This window comes from Gallus gallus, chromosome 4, assembly GCF_016699485.2.
Source record: "Gallus gallus isolate bGalGal1 chromosome 4, bGalGal1.mat.broiler.GRCg7b, whole genome shotgun sequence".
Lineage (NCBI taxonomy): Eukaryota > Metazoa > Chordata > Aves > Galliformes > Phasianidae > Gallus > Gallus gallus.
The window spans coordinates 21,232,621-21,251,652 of NC_052535.1; the positions used below are offsets into that span (position 1 = coordinate 21,232,621).

The window sequence follows — 19,032 nt, forward strand, 5'->3', positions numbered from 1 at the left end:
TAGATTCACAAAATAACCAACAAATGGCTATGGACTTGTATGGAAAAGAAACTTTTCTTTGTGTTTCAGGAAAGATAAAGACGTGTTTGTTCTCTGTTAGAATTCTTCTTTCTTGTATCACTACTAAAGCAAAGATGCAGCAGGGCACAGAAGTGAGCTGAAAGGGTAATTTCTCTGTATTCACAAAAATATCTAGAATATTTTTTTGAAAGAATAGGCTGAACTATGAGAGTTGTCTCATCAAACACTGACCTCAATTGTCACACTTTCCCTACCTATACTTAGTCTGTCAGTATTATTATATACTTAGCAAGTCAGTATTTATTTCTTGCTGCAAACTATTTTTGTGGTATTGCCATCGGTGTCCATTAAAGTCAACTTCTTTTCATGTCGCTTCTTTATATACCCATATTCCACAGCCAGTGTTACCAATTTCTAAGCTTAGGGGCACTGGAATATCAAAGCTGAAATTGGATTGGATGGAATGAAAAAGGGCAATGGACAGAAGAGGGGAAATTAGGTAGTAATTTCTTTGTAGTTCTTTTCATTCCTTGGCACAGAACAGCTGAATTACATATTTTGAACTTTTTTTTTTTCTTCTTATAACTGCTGAAACACACCACCATCAGTGTCTTCATTTGTAGAATAAACCAGATCAATTTATGTTTGTCACAAGGGCAGACATTCACAATGAAATGGCTGAGGAATGGTGCAGTCCTGGCTGTACAGGGCCTATGGGCCTGAGAAGTTATGCTGCCCGAAGAAAAGGAACTGTCATTATTACAGTTAACATAGACCTGATTTTACAAAGCATTGCTTTAGAAGGCTTGTGCTGTGCTTTTAAGGCTGTCAACGTCAGCTGGCATCTGGGAACTGTACTTCAAGAAGACAGAGATGTTTGCTTCATTACTAAACGTGCTGACTAATAAGTCTATGCTTTAATTGCTGCACATCAAATCCTTACAGGGCAAACAGCGAGAAGCTCCATGACATATGGGTGAAATATTTCTTTTTTACGACTTATGTTTGATTAGTGAACAATGCGGCGCCTTATGGCGTCTGCTCACCTCAGCCCACATGCACGCCTGCCTGCCTGCCTGCCTCAGACCCTCGCATGTAAAAGCGGGCGGGAGCAGACCAACCAAGGCAGCGGTGTAAGGGACAGAGGGCGGAGGCGGGCCGATGTGAGGGGCGGGGCAGGCCGGGGGGAGGCCGGAGCAGCGCGGTGGCTGGTGAGGCAGTACGGTGGGGATGGGGTAGGTGTGGGGGGGCGGTGGCGCCCGATAGGGGCTGTTGCTATCAGTTTTTCGCCAAGCGGTGTCTGAGCGCTTGGCTTGCGAGAGCTCTGGGAAAGTGCAGATGCGCACTCCTTTCTGGTGTTCCGCCTAATGGCGGCCTTGAGGGAATGGCAGCCTGCTGCGGATCATGGCTCCCTTCTGTACGTGTTGGTGCGGGTAGGAGGAGCAGAGTCTGGCAATGTTGTGAGCTCAGCTGCCCGTTTTTCCATGCTGCTTGCTTAGGAAAAGTGTTGCCTGTTTTTCAAAAGCACTGTAGTAGAGAAGAGCAGAAACACTTGTCTGGCAGCTCATCAGTGGGCCTGGTGTCACCTGAGCAAGCCGATGCATCACCAAGGAGCCAACAGGAGCCTCCTAAAATGAGGATGAAAATATGCATCCTTAATGAAAAATATGGTATAGGAAAAATGTGCAAATTAGCAATGTTAGATACAGCTTCTAAACAAACAAAGTAAATGAGCGTGAGCAGTTTCAGATTTTGGCAGTACTGTGGATCCACCTTGTGATGGGAGCTCACTTCTTGCTTACACAGCTGTTTGCAAGTTCTGCACCAATGTGTTACTGGTGCAGTAAGTGAAAGTAATAGTTGGAAGGGTTGGAGGGACCTCAGTGCCCAGCCTGTCCCAGTGCCCTACCATGGGCTGGTTGCCCCCCTACCAGATCAGCTCAGGCTGCCCAAGGCCTCATTCACTCTGGCCTTGAGCACCTCCAGGGATGGGGCACCCCTACCTTTTCTAGGCAGCCTGTGCCAGGACCTCACCACCCTCTGGGTGAAGAATTGATGAAGGAACATGGTGGTGTATTTCTGAGGAAACAGTAAAAATAGAGAACATGAACTTTTTCAGTGAGGTAAACCATTGAAGTTAGTGGGATAAAGCCAATGTATACAAACAAAACTGTATTTCCTCTGCAGCTTAGAAACCCTGAAATACCTTTCAGTAAGGGCTACTTACTGAAGAACTTCTTTCAATAACAGCAACAGCAGTCTCCGACTGGCAGATATAACCACTGTGTTCTGACATCCTGGCAACTTCAGCAATAGCGCTGCTGTGCATTTGTTAGCTGTAAGCCCTTGGAGGTGCATAAGTTATTCATCTGGCAATTACAGGATTGTAGAGAACAAAAGAAGTTTTTCAGGAGTCCTCTGAAACTCTCCAAACAAGACTAACGTTATTGTCCCAATACATGCAAAAAAAAAGTGCGGTGGAATTAATACTGTATGTCAGTACATTATTTGCTCTTGACACTGGATCATGGATTAATTTTAGTTTGGAAGGGACCTCTGACAGTCATATAGTTCAACTCACCACTTAAAGCAGTACTATCATTGAAGCGCATCCAGTTGCTCCAGGTCTTGTCCAGCTGAACTTGCTCTTGAAGTCATTAAAATGGAGTTGGAAGTTGGCCCTGATGTTTAGCTAAATTTGGAGGGTAAATACCCAAAACCTTGGAGAGTTGCAGAGTTTTCATCAGCCTGAAGAGAGCATACTCTTCCTCAATTAACTGAAATTTGTGGTTTTGTGTCATAATTATAGTTTTACAATTGTGCTATTGTCTTCAATGTGCATTTTTTTATATCCGTTAGATACTATGCTGCCCCGCATCAAATGGATTTTCTCCTAATGGATATAAAAATAAAGCATTTTTAATGTGACATTTATATGTAGATTAACAAAATTAAAAAGGATGATAAGCCACTTTGAATTTGAAAGGTTCTTAATATTTTAAGTGAATAATGACTTATTTATACTTATTTATTTAAAGGCTGAAGAAATGAACCCTGCATTCACAGAGATGCAATGTGATCAGCTTTATTTTTATGTCTCTTATAGCATGAAGTCTTTTCCCCTGAAAAAGCCAGCTTTTGTGCCTTTCTTGTATGTGAAAGGCATTTAATGTGCAATGAGTCAGTCTTGATGGCATGAAGCTAGCTAATGTAAGCCTTTATCTATACTGATCTATTCTTGTGATGTCACAGTGTTTCTTAGCCTGTGAGTTTAGTCTTGGAAGAAATCTCAGCCTAATTACTTCCACTGACAGTGTCTTCAGGTCAGTGCAAAATGTACTTTACAGAAGTCTTTAAGTATAGTGAAAATCATCTGGCAGAGATGATCTAAATAGGTAAGGAAGGTGAAGAGTAAATGAGAAAAAGAGAACTGAAATACTTGTGCCATTGTACCTTTGTAGTATGTCTTCTAGATGTCATCTGTGTTTTTTCGTAAGTATTTAATGAAGAAATGATCTTTCAAGGAGAGCAATTACAGAAACAAAATGGGAACAGTACTTACAGGACTGAACTTTTCACTCGCTAATACAACTGATTAAATTCAGCCAGCACTGATGACTCTGCTGAAGCTTAGATAAAAGCACTACCTCAGCAGATGTGGTTCTCAGTGTCCTAAGGACTCCAGAGGAGCTGAGGCTGGAGGGTTAAGCAAGATGAAAGTACATGCTGTGGCTCAGCTCTTCCTTTTTTACAGAGTACAGTTGCAGCACCCCTTAGCTGATTTGGCAAAATTTCCTCCATCCTTTTTTAGCTTCTTTTCTCCAGGCAGCACTTAGTCCACTACACTGGGGAATTTCAAACTGCATTGGGATGTCATTATAATCAGAATAAGCAGCATTACATCAACAACAGCATTGCTTACCTCTATAAATGTCTCTTTATATTCACAGAGTAATTGGTTGTTTTTAGCGGTGAAAATCTTTCATTGAAAAGAGGAAGTATAGAGTATAGGATAAACAAACACTAAATTACGTATTGCCAGTTAAATATCTTATTGCAGGTTACAATTCCAAGTGCTTTTCTTATATATTTGTTTCTTATATGTTTGCTTTTCTTATATAGATGTCTTAAGAGCCACTTTTTCTGTCAAATCCATATCAGAGGTGTATGGGACACTTCTGTTGAGTGTAATCTCAAGGTGAATTTCCAACAAAAAGAACAAAAGAAGAGGTTGTTATGAGATGAAAAACATCCATGGCTTTCACTTGTAATTCTATGGAATGAAAGGAGAAACTGTTGAAGCAGCTTGTCCTACCCAGAGGAAAAGATGAACCTTTATTCCTGTCTTATACCAATTAGAGCAATTCTTGTGGTTTGCTTATGATCCTATATGAAGCTCACTATGGCAATCTGTTGAATCTCTATACCTATTCATGCCTTGTAGGCAGCGAGGTTGCAATTTACTGTAGCTTCTTCCAATAATGGTTTTATCTAATTTTCTAATCCTTGCTTTTTTACACACCTGTGTGACTAGCCTACAGGAGTAAGAGTGTTATGGTATAGTGTCTCCCTAGGCAGCAAGTCTCACAGATTCGAATCATCTGCATTCATGGTGTTGTGTTTTCAGACATGATTTCTATGAAGTTGATTATGAAATACGCCAATTATTTTGTGCATCTGTTCCTAATTGGCATGTGATTACTTTTTTATGGCATGGGATTCTATGGTATAGTATCCAGTTCCTTCAGACTTCTGAGAGAGAAACCTAGGGTCCTTTAAGTTGCAGGTTTCTGAACTAGAGTGGTATTTTTAATACTCTACATGTTTAATTCTGCTCTTTGATTTCAGAATCTTTCAAGACCTGCAGCAAAACAAAACGAAAAAACAAGTCTGCAAAAAAAGACACCTTCAGAGCAAAAATGAGCTTTGAGAGGGCCTACAATACCTCTAACATCAGCAGTGGCACAGATCTAGCTATTGGATTTACCTCTTCCACAGTAGCTGTTCTTCTATTTGGGACAAATTTTGTGCCAGTTAAAAAATATGATACTGGTGATGGTAAACTTATTTACATTTTTACTTTTATTATTTTTGCTAGTAGGATTAATATTTCCCCAGCAAATGCGAATGTTTCTATAGATAGATTTATAAGTATATATAGTCTGAGTCTGTGTTTAAACTTTCTTTCTGCTGTTAGCAGTAATGCATTAGTTCAGGATATGGTAAATCTCTTTTTGTTGTACACTTTAACGATAATGATAATTTCATTAGCATCTTCCAATAGAATGTGAAATGTCTTTTCTTTTACCATGCTGGGGATTCTCAAGTTATTTATAACACTGTAAAAGTTGTTGGACTTTGGAGTATTGCCCTTTGGTTGTAGACCTGAGATAATACGAGACTAATAAGAAAAGGCCATTTTTGTACTTACTAATTAGTAACACCAGTAAGAGGAAACGTCACTTTTATTTTCTTATAATTTCTTTAAACGTTATCACTTTATGATACTAGTTTTATGTTGTATTTGTATGTTTATGTGAAGCATAGTCAATAACCAATCCCCAGAGGACATATCTACAACTGTTATTTTAATGTTACTATGTGCATTACAGTCTCCATCTTTTTTTGTAGCAAATGCCATCCTAGAAGGACAAGGATAGTTTAAAGTAAAAGTCTTAGCTGGCATGAAGTTAAACAGTCTGCTTTGTTGACCCTTAGAGATTCAATGAAGGTTGGAGTGATTTGTCCAAACTTTTATCGTCAGTGTTCTGTATTAATGAGCTGGGCCCCAAAAGGAGTTTTGTTTTGTTCAGTCATCTGCTCTAGCTGCTACTGGGGTGGTGGGAGAAGCTTTCAGTAACTTAATATCCTCTTTGTCAGAAAACTATCAGAACTTTCATGCATTTGAGGATTGGACCTGTGTAAACATTGCCCAGCTATTTATTTATTTATTTATTTATTAATGGAGTGCATAGCAGGGAATAGATTGACAGAAAGTGACCAAGTTTCATTTTTTTTTCTGTACTATTTAAGCTAAAAATTTATGTTCAGAGGAAAGAGACTCACACTTGCAATGTTCTGCCATTTCTCTCTTGGGCACGTTTGCTTTTTCCATAGGAATGTTCTTCCAATGGATTCTCTGTGCTTCCATATGGATAATTTCTTTGGTGGTCAATTTAATCCAGAATTGTCCCCAGTTTTGGCCTTTGGCTATGGTAGGAGGTTTCCTGTGGGCTACAGGTAAGTGTTCCAATCCTTGAAATACAAAGTAATCCTAACTCATCACAAAAACAGCAACAAAACCATTTCCATATAGGAGGTAATTATTTGGCTTTTCTACTCCTGCTATTAATGGAGCTTTACTTCTGGAGCAAATATTATTGTGAATAGTAATACTGCACATGCTGGATGGACCTACCTAATGCCTCCAGCTTTTTATTTTATAAGCAGCAAATTTGCACAAAAAATAACTTTTGAAATGATGTTGAGAAAAAGTCTGTGATTTAATGTATTTATTTTTTAAAAACACCGTTGCTACCAACCTGTAATTGTTTCAATTGTATCCCCTTCTGAACATTCTCAGGCTAAATTGATAGCTAAAATATGGAAGACCACTGTATAGGTCATAACTGATTTTAATTTTGGTGTTGTGGGTCGTTGATTTTTTTTTTCTTTCTTTCTTTCTTTTTCTTTTTTCTTTTTCAGGCAACATCACAGTTGTCCCTATTATTAAAACCATAGGCTTAGCTCTTGGTCTTTTGATATGGGCTTCTTTTAATTTGCTGACAGGCTGGGCAAGTTCCAGGTGAGCATTTTAAATCATACATTATTAATGTTTCTCTTTCCTTGTTAACAATTAGATAGTAAGCACTATCCCCAATAAAGAGGATACATAAAAGATCTTTTTCTTTCAATGTGGAAAGTAGTCAGATTAATTACTTTATCTTTTTTTGTTTCCTTTGCCTCAATAGGAAGAAAATGCCCAGTCATGTCTATTAACATAATTGAGTAAATAAATAATGTGGGTTTTTAACATAAAACTAGAGCACTGTCTTTTGCAGCATGGGTTGATAAAACAATTTAAATTAACTTCAATTTTTAAATACCCAGATTAAAAAAAAACCAAACAATTCCAATTAAGTTAAAGATCTCTTTTAAATAAGTGTGAATTTTTGCAAGCCAACTGAAGCATCAATCCAATATTTCTAATACAAACTTCAGCAGAATTATTTCTGTGAATAAAGATTTTCAAGACTAGATTATAGTATTTGGTATGCAATCAGTGCAACTAAGAGTAAATAATTAAATATTCCAGATTTGGGTGGTTTGGAATTGACCCAGAAGAGGTAGCAAGACCAGCCTTAAATTATATTGGAGCTGGACTTTCACTATTAAGGTAAAAAGTTATCATTGATTTTTGTAACATAAAAATATATTTTATAACCACAGGAAAAATTTATCCAGCAGGCAAATGTATTGAAATATTTTTTGCAAATTGATTTACCACAAAATTTTTGAGTTGTCCATACCTTTTTTTTTGTTTCCATACCTAGATTTCAGTACAGAAACATATATTTATGCTGGTAGACATGGTCAAGACAGACCTGTCATGCAGTCATCGTAGCAGCTCCCTGTCTGTCTTACCTCCAACAACTATCAAACAATGGCTTCCTTTGGGATCTTTGGAAGGACTTCTTATTTTATTATTAGTTTATTATTTGTATGAGTTCCTGTTTTGATCCAAACATAGAGTAAAGACGGTCTTTGTTAGATAGCAGTGTCTGTGCTTTCCCATTGGTTGGCCAAGGAGGTCCTTCCAGGAACAGAAGGCGGCCCTAAATGGGGCAGTAGGCTTGCCATAGGCATGCTAAGCAATAGATGCACAAAATACCCCCAGAAAAATGCACAAAAGAGGAGAGTTAAGAACATGGAGAAGGTGGAGACCATCCTTGATTGCTGTGGCTTTTTACCTGTTAGCAGTGCGTGATTTTGAGAGGTTTTCACTGAACGGCAGCAGTGGTACTATTCCTGCCTAATGAGTTCATTCAGCTCACCAGCTGCTTCCTGCCTGTTCCTGAGTTATCACAAAAAAAGTGATCAACACGGGAAAAATCCTTACCAGACTTGTTTTCCTGGCAAGCTGCACAAAGCATGTGTATATTGTTCCATAATGCTCAGAAGCATGTGTTTGATTTTAGCCTCCTGGGTGGGACGTGTGCATATTTACCTAGTCCCTCTGGAGGAAGTTGGCATCTTTTTGTATCTATCCATATGGCTTCAGCAGGAAATAAGTCGCGCTTCAAATGGAGGCATTTTGTTTATGGCTATGAGAAAGAATTTGTAGAACATTAAATTGTCTTCCTGAAAAATAATTTAAAAAAAGAATCCAGAACCTGACTGTTCTGATTACATATACTTACCTGATTTCTGAGAGCTGGAGGTGAAAGTAGCAATGTTCCCCTTTCTCCTTTGTTTTAATCAGGCAGTGCATTGGAGCACCACTAAGCAATACCCCTTCTCCTTCTGCATGTGCATGAAACCCTGTAGGAGCGTCATTCTCCCAGTTGCACATGACAGAAGACTCAGAAAGACTAATTTCCCTTGGGCATAAATCCAATTCTGTGCAGGTTTAAGTTGTTCCATATAGAATTTCTTTGCAGATGTTTGACTATGTGTGGTGGTGTACAAAAGGGCACTGTTACCTACCACAGCTATTATTAGCGTGTGTCTGTAAATATACACCGCAAATAGTAGACATTTCAATACCATTATATAGAAGAGAGAACTTTTAAGACTAAAATAAGATCGATCTGTTTACTTCTGCTTAAGTGATTTGTTAAAACTATTCAAAGCAATTGCGTTTTAAAAATGTATTGAACTGAGTCTAGGATAGTAATGACAATAAAATAATATGCTTCCAAATACACCTTTTGTCTCTGGACACTAAATGTTATATCCTTGTGATCTGACTTGTGGTATTCACTGATATGTTTTTCTCTTCTGAGTGCTGTCATATTTTTTTTTATAAAAACTGAAGTCCAAACTTCTTCAGCTTCGTTAGAAAGCACACCATTGCTGAGAGAATGTGTAAGTACTCTACAGTTGTTACTTTACAGCAGTGAAAATATGTAACCATTTAAAAACAACAGCAAAAACTGCTTAATGTTAACATATTTTGTTAAAATTCGTGGTAAACTACGTAAATCTACACAAATATGCATTGATGCATTATATTTTATTATTATATTTTATTTGTATATTCAGTCAAACGTGAGCAACAGAAAAAGCTTTCCCAAAAGTTCTTTTTCAGCTTTATGACTTAGAAGTACTTATTGCAGAGGTTATGTTATAGACATAGATATATTTCTTCCCTGTCTGAGAAGGGGAAGCAATTTTAATAAAAACTTAACCATAATAGCAGGAGAATTCTTAGGGGGAAGGCAACTGAATGTTTAAGTGTTCTCCCAGATTTTTGCTGCGTTACAGAACTAGACCCTGATTCACAGTGCAGAACAAATTTTGGAAGTCAGACCTACATGCAAATTTTAAAAATGCTTGTGAGTGCTTTGTTACGTAGTAAAGCCAAAATCCATAGCCAATCATTTACAGACTTTGAGATAGATCCAATTATTACTGTTAGGTTTTTTTTTTTTTCTGAGATGATTTCTCTTTTTTTTATTTCGAAGTATTTGTGTAAACTTCTCTTGTTTTTCCTTCCCTTATCATTTTCTTAGAGCAAAACTGTTGTATTAATATGATATTTGAGATGCTATTTTCTTTTTAAAGGGAAAAAACCAGGACTGAGTAAAAACTCTAATTTTTCTACAGTCTGTTAATGCTTCTGAAGATACCTCTGATGTCTCATGGGTGACCAATCTTTCTCCAGTAAAAAAAAGATTTGTGTAAGTCATTAACAGAGAAAGTAACTAAACTAAGAACAGAATTTGTTTTGTAGTTTTCCAGACATAGTCATGCACTAATAAATAATACATATATCTGTATATGAATAGCTGCTAGGCTAGTTGGATAATTTTCTTCTGTGTTCAGCGTGTTTTACCCTACCAAAGGACAACATTTGCAGAGTAAACATCAATAGCAATTAAGTAATTACAGAGCTGGTTTGTATCATGCGGTTGATTGGCACCCAGCATAGGAGGAACCCATGCTTCCAGGTGTGGTTTCCAGGTGCGGACACCTGGAGAAAACATATCAACTTGGTAAGTAAACAGCAGAAGTGGTCCAAGGTGGAATTGGTAGCCAGCAAGGCTAGCAAGAGGACTGCTGATGGCCAAGGCCCCAGTCATCTGGAAGTGGAGAAGGGGGTGCAGTGATACTAGAAATTTTTGTATGGAAAACATTGACTGCAAAGTGAAGCTGAGAGTGGGAGCATTTTTACTATATTTTTTGTTTTCTCCTAGCTTCACTTTTTAAAAAAATGTTGCTTGGTTGATGTGGTTAATACCGGTTGCAGGTTCTTAACATAAGAATTGTCTGTATTACTTGGCCATGAAGTGCAGGAAAACTAAATTACTGTTTTGAATAATTTCTGCTTTTGAAAAAACAAAAATGTGCTAACATACCATTTTTATGGCATTGCTAGCAATTTTCTTCGATGTTTTAAGTGTATTGCTTACTTCCATAATTAACACCAGGCTCTTTTTTTCTGATTTTTGCTCTTTTTAAAGGGGATGTAGCCTAGCTGTAGTAGCTGGAATACTCTACGGTACCAGTTTTGTACCAGTACTTTACATCAAGGACCATGGAAGAAGAAATGAAACTATATATGCAAGAGCGAGTCAATTTGGTAAAGGCTGATAAGACCGTTCTACTTTATGTCATTATTACAGAGTGGTTTCTGCTTTCATAAAGGCACAGGATGAAACTGTTCGTACTGCTGGATATACAGTGACAAAATACAAGTTCTGCACTACCTTATGTGTTATCAAGTTTGTTGCTATCTAAATACTAGCACTCCCTTTTTCCCAGAGGTAACTTACACCATTAAAACAACAATGAGAAACAACCTGGAAGATACCATGCTTATCTCACTTACTTCGCATCTTGTCAAATGTAGCTAATGCTTTCAAAGTACCTGGTTCATATGCCAGGAACATGAGGGGCAAGAGCTCACTCAGTTGCCAAATTAGTACACTAGTAAAGGAAAAGAAGAAGATAAAACATAATTAATGAGCAGAAGAGCTATACAAAAGTTTAAGTAATTAACATTGTATTTTTTTTTAAATGGAAGCCTTTTGATGAAGTGTAATAGTCAACTTCAAATGTTTCTCAAGAAACATTTTCCTGAAAATTTAGTATAATTTAGCAAGTAGTATGAGCAGCAGTTTAAGGGCAACATACCACTTGGACAGACCAGTGTTACCATTAACACTGTTTATTACATCATGTACAGTTTCTTTTGAATGCAGCAATTCATGTATTCCCAAGCTAGACACAGTGTATTATTATTGTAGTTGCCTTTCCTGGTGAGAACTCACAGGTCAGAGGAGATAGAGATTACCTTGCTACATGCTTCAGCTTTAGCATGTTGGGAATGTTTTATTTAGCACCTACCCGATCTGTAAAGGATTTGTTTTTGTTGTTGATTATAGAGGTCAAAACTGTGATGCATTCTTCAAGATAAGAGAGGAAAAAAAAAAAAAAAAAAAAAGGGCCACATTTATCTTCCCTGGTATGTGCAGTTACCTTCCTTTTAAATGTATAGCATAAAGAAAAGAAACAACTGTCTACAGGTGTGCAAATTTAGATGGTTAAGAGAAGATGTGATTATGTAAAACAACTACCCATCACTTTTGTAGCCTCATTTAAGGATTTTCTCAAATTTTTTATAAATTAATTTAGTAGCTTGACTAATAAATTACAAAAAATAACTCCCAGGAATGCATAAAGGCTTGTGATAAATGCTAGAGTCAGTGCAACATTTAATTCATGTTTAACAGGATATTTATGAATAACCAAATCCATCCACAGCCAGACTGTTATGTTAATCCTAGCCACAATTGAACTTGAATTGTTAGCAGCAGCATTTTATGTATTTTTGTCTATATGAATATGATCTGTGAAATAAGTGTAGTTAAAATTAATCGCTGATATTTTAGGCTCATTCAATTTTGCAATTTCTCTTTCAGATTTAGATTATGTTTTTGCACACTTCAGTGGAATATTTCTTACAAGTACTATCTACTTTTTGATCTACTGTGCAGTCAGGAAAAATAAACCTGATGTTTATCCCCAAGCCATACTACCAGGTATGACTGTTAAACTAGTAGCTAATTACTGTTAGTTCTTCATACTTTTTTGTAATGACTACTTCAATCTGTGTGCTAGAGCTGTAGTTAGCCTTTGAAGTCTCTTCATTTGACTTTGTTTTGAAAGTATCTTTCAAATAATCTTTCAATATCTTTCCTATTAGGTAAATTAAGGTTAGGAAACAACCATATTTTTTCTCTAATCTGAAAAGTGACATTTTCAAAAGCTAACTCTACCTGAGAGGAGAACACATTGCCCAGAAAAGTATGACCTTTAGTGATAATTTGTTACTTCAGTTGAGGTAGCTGATTTTATCCCTTGAGCTTTGGTCTAGATTATCAGAGCTAGCTTGTTAGAGTAGTTACTGAACTAAAATATTCGGTTTCGCTATTATGCTGTAAATACAGATGTTTCACAAATGGCTGTCTATTCTTCTCTGTACATGTTTTTGATCAGAATTTATTTTTCTAGGGTTTGTTTCTGGTATGCTTTGGGCAATAGCCAATTGCTGCTGGTTCATCGCCAATCACTATCTCAGTGCTGTAGTCAGCTTTCCAATAATTACTGCAGTAAGTATATAACAACAAAATCTCTGACTAGAATTAAAGTTCTTTTTCTCCTGTTTGTGGAATTACATTAAAATTTTGACATGCCTAGAGTTTCCCCCCCCCCCCCCCCCCCCCCCCAAGGGTATGCATTGCCTCTTTTAATTGTCTGTGCTAGCCTTTGTTTTATTAGAAACTTCCATGAATATGACAAGCACCATTTTGGCCAGTGAAAAGTGGAGGAGTTGAAAGTAAGAGACTTCAAACTGTGTTAAAGCCATGCTCTGGAAACATAACTGTATCAATATTAAATAGTGAACTGAGGTGATTAAAGGAAGAAAAGTTACATGCTTTCATCTCACCAAGTATATATTGCTCTGGATTTTTTTCAGTTGCTTTTAACTATCAGTTATTTTTCTTAATTAAGTATTTTTTACTACAGTTCTTGAACACATCTAACAGCATATGAACTGTTGAAAATAATTTTCTTATACCTAGGCAGGAAAAATAGCTGTTTGATTCCTGCTTATGATACTGTACCTTTCAAACAGTTAACATCCAGAAGTTGCATAAATTCCATCACTATGTACAAATCTGCTGGTACTCTCTCAAGAGTCTACTGAATGGTGCTGCAAAGCTGGATAACTTCTGGCAAATTGAATTTTATAAGTATCAAAATCAAAGTTCTGCTGAACAGCTCTATTTTGGAAAAAAAGCTAATGAAACAATAGGGATTAAAGTTTGCTTCAAGATGCAGTTAATCAAAATGAATTCTGCAGGATACAATGAAAAAAAAAAACTTGGCATCATTCTAATTAGAAACTGAAGGATTAATGGAAAGCAACTTTAGTAACTTTGGTTGTCAGCATACATAAAGGGCAAGGATATAAAATCACTAAATGAAAAATTTTAAAGACAGCACTGAAGAGAAGCTGCCTGTCTTTCCCTGCAGTTTTGGAATTCTCCTTTACTTCTCCCTAGGGAATTTCACTTATTCATCACGTCCCTTTAACAATTTATTTCATGTAAAAAATGCATTCCTCTGGCAGTGTAAGTTCTCTAGAAAGTGAAATAGTACCTTAGTTATTATGTAAATAATACTTTGTAATTTCACTAAGAAATAGCATGTGCAAACACAGTCAGCATAAGGTACTGTTTTCTCCTGGTATAAATTCTTGTCCTATTGAGTTTACTTAAGATAGAGAGAGGAAGATGACTGTCCAAACATCTGTCAAGTGTTTTGAAGTGCAGCTGTAATGGGAAGCATTTGTAGAGAGTTTCAGACATTTTCTTATCAGACGTGAGAATTCAGGTCATTGCACACACAGGAGAAAAACTGTATTACTGGGAATGTCTGGAAATTATCATTGTATACCACTGTTTGCAGTTAGCTAGGAAACCTGTAAGACGACATTACAGATAAAACACTAGTTTTCCTGAGCTGTCTTGACTGTCTGGCTTTGTGCTTTGTCCAGATCCCTGAAATACAGGAAATAACGTTAATGTTCCAGTCTCTTGATACCATACCAAGAGATAAAATCAAACTTCGTTGAACAGGTTAGTTGTAGTAGAGGAAATGTTAGGAATATCCTTGATGGCTGCCAAAAAAAACTGAATAGTCCTCTGCAATTTGGTGATAGATGAAAGTCTGTAGTTTAAACATATTATTTGGAGTCTCTAAAAGAGTGTGTAACAGCTAGTGCAGGCTTCACAGTGTAATTTAGAAAGAAATTATGCCCTCTGTAAAAACGGTCTTTTACTTCTTTAGCCCCTTCTTGATTATTTATTGTATCTTACTATAGAAGGTAAGATAATCACTTTGGTGATGGTAATGATTTTTTCATGAATGCTGTAATTATACAGGATGGAAAGACATAAACTTGCTATCCAATTGAAATGCAACTGCCCTTAAAACAATAATGGGAATGTGCCACATTTTAAGGAAATACTGTAATGTACAAATGAATCTTATTCTTCAGGGTCCTGGCCTTATTGCTGCAATGTGGGGAGTCCTTGTATTTAAAGAAATCAAGGTAATCTTAGTAGATCTTTTATCTAGTCTCTCTTGTGCTTATCTCTAACTTCTAGAGCTGCATTACTTGATAAAGAGCTGTCTCTCTTCAATTTCTCCATCTTACAAGTATTGCATTATGAAGCTGAAAGTCGTGTCATGCAGTAATAAGTTTTCCAAGAAAAGTTATGAACTTTGAACAAGTCTCACAGGAGTGAAGATTGGAATTCCATAACTGTGAGCAGCAGGGGGAATAAACAAAGGTTGTAGCAGGGTCAAAAAACAGGGTGCCAAGTATAACCTTTATTTGAGCTAGTTCTTTCAGTGGTGGCAGGGAAGTTAGCAGTTGTCCCAAAAATCACATGGACTAGTAAACCAGGATCAAATTCTCTAAAGGACCAAACGGTGAGGCAGAGTGCCCTTCTGATGGACAATATAGAGATTCCTAAACTGATATGCACAGAACAGGCTAATTTACTAGATTTTAACATAACATGGCTGAAATTATTTTTCTAGTGAAATTTGAAGCATAGCAGTGTATCCCTAAGTTTCCCTTAGCTATTCTATACAAGATTTATGGATATGTAATTTCTCATTACAGATGAGATTACCTTCTCATGTACTGGATAGATTCGTCTTATCATAAAATTAAATGAAACCCTGTTGGTTTTTTTTTGTTTGTTTCCTTTTTGTGTGTGTGTGTGTGTGTGTGTGTGTGTGTGTGAAGAGATACCAATTATGATATATGTTTCTTTTTTCTCTCCTTTCATCTATCCAGGGCCTGAAAAACTACATATTACTCTCAGTAGCCTTTTGCATCATTTTGGCTGGATCGCTCTCCACAGCTTTTTCTAAAGTTTGAAGAAGATCTTCTTACCAGTAGATGGTGCTACTGTCTTGTATAATCAAAAGCACAGCTGTATACATCAATGATTATTTGCAAAATGCATGTCCAACATTTATCATAACTTTCTTCAGGGAAGTAAAAGAAAGACAACAAAAACCTTTGGCATGAAAGAAAATGTGGAAATGTTTATTTCTACATTTCAAGGATATCAAAGGATCTTATTAAATAAAGCCAAATGATTTTTATAGTTACTGATTCTGCTGGTTTAGGTATGAAACTTGCATCATCATAAATTGCAGTTCACTGCTCTGATGGTGGAGAGTCAGTATTCTGTATGTGTTTACTAATTCATCCTATTCCAATGCTCTGTCTTACTGATTTGACTGTATTATGTCTTGAAATATTTATGTTTTGGAACTGATTCAAAGATGTATAACAAGTTTTTTATTTAGAGTCATTATTCTTTAAAGATACTAATTCATATAAAAATCTTCCAATCACTGCAGAATTTTGAAGAAAATGCAGGAAAAAAAAAATGGTGCTGAAAAATAAACTAGTGCTTGCTGCTAATCTCTTTGTTTAAATGCCATAACATTATGTAGAAATCACAACCATTATATGAATAGTTGGGGTTTTTACTGAACTCTTGTTGAGTGGACTAAATCTGACTAGAAAAACGCAACACTGAGACTGCAGTCTTAGAAAAAAACATGAAGAGCAGCAGCGTGATTATGTTTTTCATCTACTTTATAAGCTGTATTCATGGATACACATGATAACATGACGTACTTTAGTACCACAGCTTGAAATCTGTAGCATGTTGAGATTTCATTGTAATTTCATTAAAGTTTTAGTCTGGAAACATCATAGAATGGATGGGGTTGAAAGGAACCTTAAAGATTACCTAGTTCTCACTGCTGTGTGACCAATCCCCCGCTGTGCTAGCAATAAACAAGCAGCACTGCTTGAACTGGGGGACCTGGTTTACCTCTAACCTTGACCAACTGTTTCCTATCTTCACTACATGAGGTGCTGTAGGCATTGTCTGTTTCTGCAGAATCCACTTTTGTTTGATGCTATGAATATCCTGAGTGGAGGTGTCTTGGGTTCTTCAGACTTTTGCTTTCTCTTGAGGGATGCTTGTAAGTTCAGGTGTGGTATGGGCCCAGCATTTTCCTACCAGATTGGATTGTAGGAAACATTTGAATCTGCTAGGGAAGGAGCACCTTTACACTTCCTCATTTCTGAAGCATTATTCGGCTTTCTGGAACAAACCCACAGCAATTGTATATAAATTGTATTGTAAAGCTATGAGAGGTGACAACTTAATTGCTTATTGTTAGGGCATTAATTACAATTCTTGTTTGGGAAGACTCAAATATTAACTTAGTTAAATGTTTTTTAGCACATTCCTTATTGGATTTGTCTTTTTGCCTTGCCAATAGGAAAATAAATAAAAAAATGAACAAACCACCATCTCTTTGCAGCTCTTATCTATTAAAAATCCATTATGGTAATGTGTCAGGAAGTTTGGTTCAAATATGTATTCACTGCAAACTATGCTTTCAAGATGGTCACGTGGAATATTATGAAGATAAATATTCCACTGATTTCTGAGATGTTCCTGAAGTTTTGAGTTTGAAATACAGCTTTAATGTTAAAATGCTGAACCAACGGAGTTCTGTTTATAGAGCTGTTTATACACAACAGTCTGACAGCAAATGTTTAATGAGAGAATATTCTGCAGCTGACCTAAATGATCATGGCTTTGCTTATATCAGCAAAGCTCTGTGTTTTTATATCTGTCAAACAACTGATATGGAATATTTCTTTTTGTTGTTGTTAAATTTTTTGCATATGTAATTGAAAGAAAAATCAACTGGGACCAACATGGGAAAATGGCACTTCTTGAAAAAACTTGTAATGTCGTATACATGTCTGGATCTGTTTTATAATTTTTACGAGCTTGTTATTTGAATTTTTTATTTGAATATTTGAGCTTGTTATAAGAATTTTTCTCAGGTAATCCCTAAAGGCAAACTAACCTTTCAAATACAGGTTGACAGGGAGTTTCCAAATTAGATTTTTGTGTGTGTGTGGTGTTTGCAACAAGGGTACTCAGTATCACCTGTTCAGAGTTCTCACAACTCATTATTCCTTTCCCTGTATTCATTATCAGTTTGCTTTCCTAGGCTCACTGCTCTTCCACAATTCTTTTTATTCCTTCATATTCTTAGTAAAAATTATTATTATCTGGAAAAATAAATACATTCACTACTATGTCCTATAAAGCAGCTAGTGAAATGCAGCCCATTTATTATTTCCATATATGTTTCTGTATTTTATCTACATTAGGATTTTCTTTTTCAATCAATCACAATTCAGGGTTGACTAAATACCAGTTCAATAGTCTGACCTAATTTCTAAGCATTTTTGCATCTGGGATGAAAATAAAATGATAGTCAAGATGATGCATGCTAGCAATTAATGTCATTTTTTATGTTGACCCTTTGCTTTCAAATAGAAGGTTGAAGTTTAACGTAGTATTCCAGAATTACACAATGACAGATGGATTCTACTTTAGCTAAATGTGTAATCTTGGTAGCAAGTGACTGCGAAGAACAGTATTTTATCTGAGGAGATGTTTCTCACATTATTGATGCTTACCACAAAACGTGTCTTAAAAATGTAAAAGATTCCTTCTCTTGAAACACTGACGATTTGTGCTGCTTATTGTACCAAAGGGCCTGTTTGGAGGAGCAACCCAACATTTTGCATCTGTGGACCAAGGAAGCCTCTTAACAGATGATTTATTTTTCCTTATTTAGAGAGGGGAGGGGTACACTTGTTCAGGAATGGCAGAGCAAAAGCTGCTCCCGGCAGTCCTTACACATCTGAGCTTTGATCCTGGACGAGGAAAAGCCCCAGGAATGCAAAGGCCACAGGCTCCAGGATGCTTTGACTGTGGTTTCCAGTTGCTTTTGTATGCAATTGCAAGGCTGGAATTTGTTGTGTAAATCCCTATTGCAGTTTGTATCCTTGAAGCATACTGTGCCATCAAGCTCAAAGGAATAGTTTAGGCTGTTGGCTTGTGGTGAGTCCCTAGAGATATATTTGCAGAGAGTATGTGTGCCCTCATCTTTAACTTCTGTTTCAGATGTTTGTGTCTAGCATTTTTAAGTGAAGTAGCTGAAATTTAGTTCTTAAATCCATAAGGAAGCTACTATTTATAGATAAGCAAAGCAGCATGGAACAAAAAATGTTTGAATATTTTTAGAGGTTGGCAGCATTTCATATTATGTTTATAATATGAGCAAAAAACATTGAAAAATTCTAAATTA

At 36.5% G+C, this 19,032-nt stretch overlaps 1 protein-coding gene across 5 annotated transcripts; it reads left to right on the plus strand.

Moving 5' to 3' along the window:
• Positions 1-1,189: 1,189 nt before the first annotated feature.
• Positions 1,190-17,167, plus strand: TMEM144 (transmembrane protein 144). Of its 5 annotated transcripts, XM_046941154.1 has the most exons (13): positions 1,190-1,232; positions 4,144-4,219; positions 4,870-5,079; positions 6,139-6,261; positions 6,727-6,826; positions 7,337-7,417; positions 9,027-9,108; positions 9,850-9,923; positions 10,707-10,825; positions 12,168-12,287; positions 12,760-12,857; positions 14,813-14,866; positions 15,623-17,167. In XM_046941154.1, the coding sequence occupies exons 3-13, from the start codon at positions 4,941-4,943 to the stop codon at positions 15,704-15,706; spliced, it is 1,074 nt and encodes a 357-aa protein (XP_046797110.1). In that variant the 5' UTR covers positions 1,190-1,232; positions 4,144-4,219; positions 4,870-4,940; the 3' UTR covers positions 15,707-17,167. The 5 variants fall into 5 exon arrangements, with proteins under 5 accessions (XP_046797110.1, XP_420383.2, XP_040555629.1 ...); XM_420383.8 differs by lacking the exon at positions 4,144-4,219 and having other exon boundaries at positions 1,190-1,256; XM_040699695.2 differs by lacking the exon at positions 4,144-4,219 and having other exon boundaries at positions 1,190-1,245.
• Positions 17,168-19,032: the final 1,865 nt, after the last annotated feature.